At 41.9% G+C, this 10000-nt stretch overlaps 1 protein-coding gene across 1 annotated transcript in view; it reads right to left on the minus strand.

The window, feature by feature from the left end:
• LOC135098907 (U-scoloptoxin(11)-Sm6a-like) overlaps window positions 1-3828 on the minus strand; it is a 23998-nt gene extending 20170 nt beyond the window's left edge. Inside the window, exon 1 of the mRNA XM_064001322.1 lies at window positions 3571-3828. Coding sequence (XP_063857392.1) covers window positions 3571-3690 — 120 coding nt within the window. The 5' untranslated portion in view covers window positions 3691-3828. The remainder of the gene's footprint in view (window positions 1-3570) is intronic.
• Between the last annotated feature and the right edge of the window lie 6172 nt (window positions 3829-10000).

Below are 10000 nucleotides of genomic sequence, written 5' to 3' on the forward strand. Positions count from 1 at the left end.
TATATATATATTGCAGAAAATAATGGGACCGCTATGGTGCGATAGGACCGCGCGCTTGCTTTGGGGACCGACGGGTTCTCAGGCACACGGATTCGAAGCCTGGCCATGGTCTGAGGGTAGGAAGGGCATTCACTCTGGGTAACGGTTCCCAAATACCACAAGCAAGTTTAGAGGCACCGTCCTAACCCTAATAAACAATGAAAACCGAACGTAAAAGTGAGAAAAAAAAAAAAAACATTGCAGAAGATAACCATCCTTGCCAATAAAATCTATTGAAATCCACTTCAATCTTGCTGTCAGACAAATACATTCGTTTTAAATAGAGAATGAAAGAAAAATAAGAGTATCATGAAGGTACCAACATTTATCACCATGTCACAAACTGAAAAATAACACAAATAATGGTCTCTTGGTGTATGTGTGTGTGTGTGTGTGTGTGTGTGTGTGTGTGTGTGTAAGAGGAGGAGGAGTAGGAGGCAGAACAGAGGACTGAGGAGAAAATGGGAAGAAAAAGTAAGTAAAAGAGGGATGAGAGGCGAGGCAAAGACGATGTGAGAGCTGAAGGAAAGAGGGTGGAGGGGAAAATCCAATGAAAGAGAAGTGAATGAGGGGAGAGGAAAATGAAGTAGAGAGAGAGAGAGAGAGAGAGAGAGAGAGAGAGAGAGAGAGAGAGAGAGAGAGAGAGAGAGAGAGAGAGAGAGACTGATAGAATGAAATGAGGAAAAAGATTGAGACAGAGAGAGAGAGAGAGAGAGAGAGAGAGAGAGAGAGAGAGAGAGAGAGAGAGAGAGAGAGGTAAGGAGATGGTGAGACGGGAGAGGAAGGGAAAGGAGGGGAGAATGGAGGGAGGGAGTGAGGAAGGGCAATAATATTGACAAGAGAGCGACACTTTTTTCTCTTAATTTTTTTTTCCTTCTTTTTTTTTTCGTGTGTGTATGTTATTCATTCAGTCACTGCCCTCTTTTTCGTGTTATTTCTGCCAGATTCAGAACGATACTGGCATTTTTAGCATGATGGCCAAGATCTATCTTCCCTTTTCTACCTTTTTTATCCTTTCCTCTACACACACACACACACACACACACACACACACACACACACACACACACACACACACACACACACACACACACTTTATCTCTCTCTCTCTCTCTCTCTCTCTCTCTCTCTCTCTCTCTCTCTCTCTCTCTCTCTCTCTCTCTCTCTCTCTCTCTCTCTCTCTCTCTCTCTCTCTCAGTAATATTTTTCACCCCTATCTTTCTTTCCATGATATTATTTTTTCTTTTGTCCACAGAGTCTGAGAGAGAGAGAGAGAGAGAGAGAGAGAGAGAGAGAGAGAGAGAGAGAGAGAGAGAGAGAGAGAGATAATTGGTCACTTGTCTTCTACTACTACTCGTCTGCTCGTCTTCCACTTTTGTCCTTATTAGAAATTCAGTTCTGTATAGTCAACCACAAAAAATATACCCTGTTTATGAAAGGATGGGAAGTTTTAGCGCAGCGTGAATTAATATCCTCGTGTTTCGTGCCACCTGGTTAAATATTCTGAAAAGATCCGTTGCCGCTTAGACGCAAACTTGTTTTTGTGTTTGGGTGCCGTGTCGTGCAAGTGATGTAGGCCGTGTTGTTCATTAGTTTGTTTTGTTAATTGGTTGTTTGTACATTTATTTACTCATTCTCTCAGTTAGTCAGTCAGTCAGTTACTCACTCACTCAGTCTGTCAGTCATTAACTTTGGTTGTTAATGAATATATATGAATTCGTTAATTTGTTCCCTTTTTTTTATAATTATTTATTGAGTTACTTGGTTAATAATTTAGTAAGCTCGTAAGTAAAGTATAAAATTTATCCTTTATTGTTTTGTCTTCCTAATTATTTCAAGAGATGAGTTTCAAGAAACACAGCTGTAAAACCATGCTGATTATTATGATTACCATGTACATTTGCAGGAGTGACAATTACTCGAACATATATTAGTGTTGATTTTGTTGTATTAGACTCATTTACTTATGATTGTACGTGTTTGTTTCCTTCGGCGCCGCAACAGAAGTCACATGGGCACCGTCATCGCATTACTGAATGTCTGTAAATTTAAATGTACAAGTATAATAATCAGAACATTTCCACAAAATTACAAACTTGTCAAGATATGATATCGCACCAAGTTTCGCCTTTAAATTAAAAAAGTAAATAAATAAATAAATGCAGGAGGAAAAACCATTGACTTTTGAATGTAACGGTGATCCGCTTCGTCCTTTCATCAAGACTGTTTTCAACGGCCGCAAGTTGGACCGGTTAAATTATAATGATTGTTTTTTTATCCTTTCGACGCTGCAGAATTCTTATTAAACTCTCACCAGCATCATGAAAATACTTTTGAAAACCTGATTAATTTCCAAAAGAGTCTGTTAAAAACTTACCGAGATTTGACGTTTATGTTTGAGAATGCAGAACTTTGATTGGTGATGTTATTGTAAGGACACCTGTTACTTTAATTCTGTGACTAAAGATTAATTTATTAGTCAAAATAAAACTACGGACACGAGAAGGATTTAAACATTAATCAATCTTTCATACATCAGTGGTGTCTTTCCATACCATACTGTATACATACTCGTACAATTGACCATTTTGTTAAGCTTGAAAAAAAAAAAAAGACCGTGATGGCAACTTTAGATTGTAACAAAATAATCAAAACATTTCGAAGGATCTAATTGTTACTATGTATAACGACTCAGTAACTTGTTGAGTTTCAGAAAAAAATAAATGAAATAACAATGAAAGGCTGACTGTCTCGGTATCTACAGATCAAGACGTCAAGCACTAATCAAAACGTTTCGAAAGGCTTAGTTTCCACGATGTAATGACTCAGTTACTCATTCAATGGGAAAAGTACGTGTATGGAAGGAGAACTGTTGGTTCGTGCATTTTATTGCATAATCGTTTGGAATCACGTGTCAGTCTCGGTGTTGGTGTGTGTGTGTGTATGTGTGTGCGTGTCTGGGTGGCACGTGGATCTACTTAGCCAGTGACGTCAACTGTATCCCTACACGACTACTGCAATTCATAGTATTCGCATAGCATTCTAAATTAGCAATGATTTCCATCGGTATCGCTTCTTATTATGAACGAATACGCATTTGTCAGTATCGTCTGTATGTTATAAATTTACTGCAAAGAATGAATGAATGCCTTTTAATGTTGTGCTCTTATGTACCTCATGTGAAATAGAGACGCCAGCGTTTTCTTCCCTCTGGTCCACGTGGCGAGCTTGTGCAGATAATTATAAATCTGATCTTACAAGACAGCCTCATGACTTCACCAGGATGCCGCGTGGTGTCGCCCTTCCCGGCGTCTTTGCGTTTAAGATCCGCTTTGATACTTGACCTTTACACATGCGGCCCGCTGCCCAGGGATAGATCGTGAGGAATGTTTGACCGTGGGTGTCCTTATTGAATGTGGAAACAACATAAACCCAAAGCTAGTGTGACGTGCCTGTATACGAAAGGCACAGGGAATCATGTACAAAGAGTGCACTGTGCGGCACGCCACACACCACCGCTGGGGATCTCACCTGCACAGGGGCGTCCAGGATCTCATTAGTAGCCACGTTGGCGGTGACCAGAAGGGCGGAGCGGGCGTTGGCCAGCAGCAGGCCCAGCACGGTGGCCAGCGCCGCCACACTGCCCCTCATGCTGCTGGGAAGGTCTCGAAGCGTCGCCGGGCTGCGTTGAAGACACCGCCGCTGAGCTAGAAGCTCGTGCTCGTGGCCATCATCGCTACTTTAGGCAAAGCAAGTCTTAGGGAGTAGTCTGGCTTGGCAGGGATGGGTGGTGGGTGTCTGGTGGCTGTGTCTGGTGGCTGTGGCTGTAGGTGAGGAACTTGTGTGCGGCTCCAGCCAAGGGGTGGCGGACACTGGCTCTCGAGGTGCGTGGCGGCGGCGGCGGCGGTAGCTGTGGTGCAGGCGATCCAGAGCAAAGCGTGGCGGCGGGACTCTTCGGTGCGCTGTCTCAACACTTGGCCGCTTATATACTTGGACCAGCACAGCCTCACGCCCGCCCAACGCACGCGCGCCCCGCCCACAGCGCCCACCCCTCCCCGCCCACTCCCCACCCGCCACCACCCACACATCGCCTCAGCGGTGGTCATTCCTCGGCACCTGAGCCACGAGGGAGCATTTCCTGGAGGCGTGGGTGGCGCGGCGCGGGGAGCGAATCGGCCATGCTGAGGCCGCGCTGTGCCTCTCTGGCCTGTTCACCTGCCTTGCCTTTCACTCCTGTGGTCCTCGCCAGTGGCACCCCTTGTTAAGTCCTCAGATACCCGCCATCTCTCTCTCTCTCTCTCTCTCTCTCTCTCTCTCTCTCTCTCTCTCTCTCTCTCTCATCGCGCCCCACCTACTGTCCAAACTTCGTAATCCCTCCCGTAATAACCTGTCACTCACTAATGGGAACTTCTCCGTCATCAGCAAAATTCTCATAACCTTTCGCTGTCATTTTTCTATTCCTCCTACTTTCCAATCTTTCTTTTTTCTTTTTCTCTTTTCCTTTCTGTTTTTTTTTTCTGTTACTCGAGCCTTTGTTAAGCACCCTCTGCGAACACGTGCACGGGGTGGAATGACACAAGAGAAGTGAGACACGAGGAAGGAATACCAAAAAAAAAAGTAGTCGTGTTCGTTAGTTTTAGGGCATTTTTCTAAGGGATGTAGATACCAAGCCTTCTCCGAGCTCAGGTATCACTCCTCGATTAACTTTTTTTTTTTTCTTACTTTTACACAGCAGTTATGAAAAAAAAAAAAAAAGGGAGGAGGGAAGGGGGCAGTACTGGTCCTCAAAAGAGTAGAGGTTAGGTTACGTCAGGTCAGGTCACGCACGCTATGATTACTGTTGCTATTTTTGTACTATATGTGTATTTATTGTGTAGAACGGTCAAGGAAGAAAATATAGACAAAAAATGCCCGTTCACATTGCCGTTCTCTTTCGAAAAAAAAAGTAACAAGTAGAAGATCCGAGAGAAAAAGAAAGAACGTAAGAACATAAAAAAAAAAAAAAACTAATAATGATAAAGAAAATGCTAAAGGCTAGTTGATCTACACAGTGCAGCTCTTGACCACTTCAAATTTACCATCTTTCATCATCCATAAATTTCCCGAACCTCCTCTTGAAACTGTCCAACCTCAGCATACTCACCACGTTCCTGCGAGGTTTGTTCCACCCACTTTCAACCGACTCCATTTGTGAACCAGTTTCTGTGCTGAGTAATAACAAAAAAACAGTAATGATGACCTAATGAACAGTGGCGTCAAGACAGAGGGATGCTGTGTTTCTATGAGCAGAGGAAGTCGACCTGGCACTACAAAGATCATAAAAAAGGAAAAATACTCCTTGTCTTCTAAAAGTTGATAAAAAAAAATTAATTCCAATCTAAGTGCCCAATTTATAGTTTATGGAAACGTTTTGATACGTCTTTGTTTAAACTAGTTAAAAGGACAAGATGACGTGTACTAAAACAACTACTCGTATTTCTATTAGATCACTGTGGCCAAATAGTGCGCGGCTGAGTGATTTGGGTTAATTTCTCGCCGAGAGGACCAATGGATCAAAGTGAAGATTTGATGTATGAGTAATCAACTTTGTATCTGCCAACCTACATACCTTCTTATCTGTCTGCCTATGTATAGTATGTGCTAATTTATCTGTCAGTTCATGTGTGTATCTGTCTGCTTATTTGCTTTCTATCTATCTGTCTATCTACCTACCTGTATCTGTCTCTCTGTCTGTCTACCTGTTTCATTTCTCAATCAATCTATGTATATAAGTACTTCCTTTCTTCTTCTTTTTTATATTTCCTTTCTTCCTCCCATTCTTCATTCATTCATTCATTAAACTTACTCACCGATCCACCCGTTTACTTATAGACGTGGTCACACACACACACACACACACACACAAGCTCCGTCCTCCGCGTCCTTCAAATTCTCTTCTGCTCTTGACAAATCGCCTGGGGGGAAGCAAGGCAGCTAGCGAGTTAATGGAGGTCACGTGATCCTCCTGACTGATCGCCCGGCGCCTCCAGATAATGAAGAGAACAAAAAAAATACTTAATGTAGCGAGTGACTAAGTGAAGAGGCGGGAAGACCTTAATCATTATATGTAGACGTTTCTGTTATTTATTTTTTCTTTCTGTTTTCTTTTTCTGTTGTTGTTGTTGTTGTTGTTGTTGTTGTTGTTGTTGTTGTTATTGTTGTTATTGTTACTGCTGTTGCTGTTGTTGTTGTTATTGTTCTTTTCGCAGTCATCATTGTTGTCATCGTCGTCGAGTCGTCGTCCTCCTCCTCCTCTACTCTTTAACTTATCCTTCAATTTTACCTGTTACTGCTTTACTCTTGTTTTATTATATTTCCCTCTTCGTTGTCGACTTCATCATTCGAACACATCAATAATAATGTACTAAGAGATAAGAAAAATAATAATCATCTCCACCACCACCACCACCACTACCACCACCTCCACCACCATGATTACAATGGACAGGATAACCATTCAAAAGTAGTACGCTCCTTTGACCGAAGCCATCCCTTGCCTAACTTTAATTAATTCACGGACGCACGTAGGGAGGTGTTGCAGCTTCTCCCTCCCCGCATACGTACCTTCATCACTGGGTAATTCATTCCAGCGAGCCACACAGCTATTGCACTCCATTTATCAAAGTGGCAAGGAGAGTTGTAGCATTTTATTAATACCTCGACCATTTTATAGCAGGCTGTAGTGTAACTTACTGGGATTTTCAAAGGTATTTTCATGATTCTAATAATAGTTTATGATGAATTATTTACTACTAGTAGAGGAAAGACCCATCAGAACCCAACGTACCATCTCTGTGGGTTTCGAAAATCGTTCTTATGAGAGACCAAAGTGTTTCTCTATCTGTTAAAATGACAAGGAGAGTCTTAGAACTACATTCTTACCACGAGTACTTATAACAGTCTATACCAAACGTTACTGAAGTCTACAAGGGTGTTTTCTTGATTCTAGTGATTGTTTAACGTCATCTGCATTACTAGTGGGGACACGACTCGACTACAATGACGACGTGCCATCTCTGTGTTCCTTTAAAATCGTTCCTATAAGAAAACAAAGCGTTTCTTCATCTGTTTAAGCAACTAGGAGTATCTTTGAACCGTATTAATATCTCGATCTCATTCAGCAGGCTCTAGTGGAAGTTACTGGAGTTTTCAAGGATGTTTTTATGAGTGTAGTAATACTTTAACACGAATTCCTTATTACTAGTGGGAGAAACGAGCATCCGAACCCGGCTTACCATCTTTGGGCTTTGAAAAATCGTTTTTACAGAGGAGCAAAGCGTTTCACAATACGGGTTTAGTTAATAGAGAAGTGAAAGGCAGCGGGAGTTGAAGAAGAAGGAAGGCAAGGAAGGCGGGGAGGGTACGTGGAGAATTAAAAGGGGGAGGAAGATTATGGGTGTGGGAGTGAGGTGATGCTGGAAAGGAAGAGAGAGAGATTGAGTCTGAGTGATGAGTAAGAAGCACTACAACGATAGAGGCTTAAAGGTGCCGTAAAAAAGATGTCATTCTCATCCTGCTCACCTAGATTAGGATCTGGAGAGGCACCTATTAATAGAAAAATAGAACAAGTGGAAGTAATAAATTGAATTATTGTCTTTTCTCCTTTCTTGTGAGTGAGCCTACAGAGCTAAAAGGCCTATGACTGGAAGCTTGGAGAGAGAGAGAGAGAGAGAGAGAGAGAGAGAGAGAGAGAGAGAGAGAGATGGGGGAGATCATAGCAGAATTGAACAAACAAAATAACAGAACACAACAGACAAAATATAACAGACACAAAACAGAGACAAAACAAGAGAAACAGAGAAAGAGAAGAACTAAGAGAGACAGAACAGAACGGAGACATAGAGGAACAGAATGATAGACAAAAAAGAGAGAAAAGAACAGAAAGGGAAACGGAGAGGAAGAAAGACAGAGACACACAGAAAGAGAGAGAAAGAGAAAGATAGACAGAGAGAGAGAGAGAGAGAGAGAGAGAGAGAGAGAGAGAGAGAGAGAGAGAGAGAGAGAGAGAGAGAGAGAGGAACAGACAGACAAACAGACACAAACAAACAAAAAAGAAAAAATCAAATCGGGGAACCTTTCTTAGTCCAGGTGGTGTCTGGAATCGCTCCTGACGAAGACTCCAAATGATCGGGTGGTCGGCGCTAATACCAACACAAGGAGAGGCTGTCATACCCCATTTTTCGTGTCTTTGTTTCCCTCTCGCCCGTCTCCCAAACCTCCCCCTGGGTGAATGGGTGATTACTTTTTGGTTTTCCTTGTTTTTCTTATTTATTTATTTATTCTTACAGCCTTTGATTTTTCCTTTTCTTATGTGTATGTGTAAATGAGACGTGGGAGGATGTGGGTTTGTGTGTGTGTGTGTGTGTGTGTGTAGGACAGGATACAGGAGTTACTGGTGTTTTATGTTGTTGTTGGTGATGGTGATGGTGATGGTGAAGAAAGTGGTGCTGATGGTAGTAATGGTGTTTTGAGAGCATACGAAGGAGCAGGAGGAGGAGCAGTAAGCGGGAGGAGCAGCAGGAAGATTAGTAATAGTAACAGCGGCAGCAGTAGTAGTAGTAGTAGTAGTAGTAGTAGTAGTAGGAACAAAACACTCCAATGAACGCCTCCATAGATAGCAAAGATTATATATATCAAGAACAAAAGAGAAGAACATAAGAATAATCGAAGCTGTAAGCCATCAAGCCTACACGTAGCAGTCCTTGTATGAAACATACCAACTTATTTCCGTCTATCACTCTCATCCATAACTTTGAACGAGCCTTGCAAGAAAATATCTGGCGAGGTCAACTTGTTCTCTGCCACTCCTCCTCTGCCTCTCCATTCAGCTTTCCCTTTCTGTCTGTCTGTTCTGTCTGATAAAATAAATAAATGATATGTGCCCTCCCTCCCTCTGGTTAGTGACACGAGCCTTTTTGTATAGGAATCGTACACATAAGGGCCGTCCTCTGTGTCTTGTCTCCCTTACATCGACTCCCTCATTACTGTTTCTTCCGCAGCTTAGATCTATTCGAGTTCTGGGCGAATTTTGTTCTGGGCTCTCTGCAGTCATTCCTTTATACTGTTGATTATAGAAAGGTACTTCGAAGCTGAGGGTTTATTTGTGTACACGATCAAGTAGACACAAATTAAGTTTTATGAACATACAATTAGACTTTTTGACGTCTGGGAGTAGGAACTTTTAAGCATTACTTTTCACGATCCTTTACCTTCCATCCAGGGTCTCAGATTTGCACATCCAACATTATTTGCATCTTGGAATAAAACCGAGGTGTAGCCCATATATTTTTTTCTTGCGTATGGAACTTTCAGTCTTCAACGTTAGCTGTAATGGATAGTTTTTCCTCACGTTGTCTTAATATTAACGGAAAGCTTTTGTGTTAGGAGGAATGAACCTTAACTCTTGTCGTTACCAGCAGCACAAAACACTTCCCTCTTGCTTTCTTACAATTACCGGAGACTCTTCTGCTGTGGGGAACGGAACTTTGAACTGAGTCGTCCACATCATGTACGTACCCCACTTCATCCTCCTTCCCATCTCGATTACCAGGAAGAGTTGCATTTATTTAATTTTAAGCAAAGGAAATGTTGCTTTTCATATTTTTCCCCGCCAGCAAAGTACGTTTTCAACTTTCTCTCTAATATTTTGATATCATTCAGGAAGTGAAAGGAATGTTGACGTTACTACGCGATAACACTGATGATGAGAGCAAAGCAAACCTATACCATGTGTTTGCTATTCTGTTCAGACATGAAGAACCCTGAAATATGCAAATAAGAACATAATAACTTATACTGGAATTCATTAGCCAAACTGCACTGTACTTAAAAGAATTGTGTTACGAAATTTTTAAGTATTTGTTTTTATTTATTTAGCTAATACTGGATATAACGTAACACACACACACACACACACACACAC

Source organism: Scylla paramamosain, chromosome 4 (genome assembly GCF_035594125.1).
Source record: "Scylla paramamosain isolate STU-SP2022 chromosome 4, ASM3559412v1, whole genome shotgun sequence".
Lineage (NCBI taxonomy): Eukaryota > Metazoa > Arthropoda > Malacostraca > Decapoda > Portunidae > Scylla > Scylla paramamosain.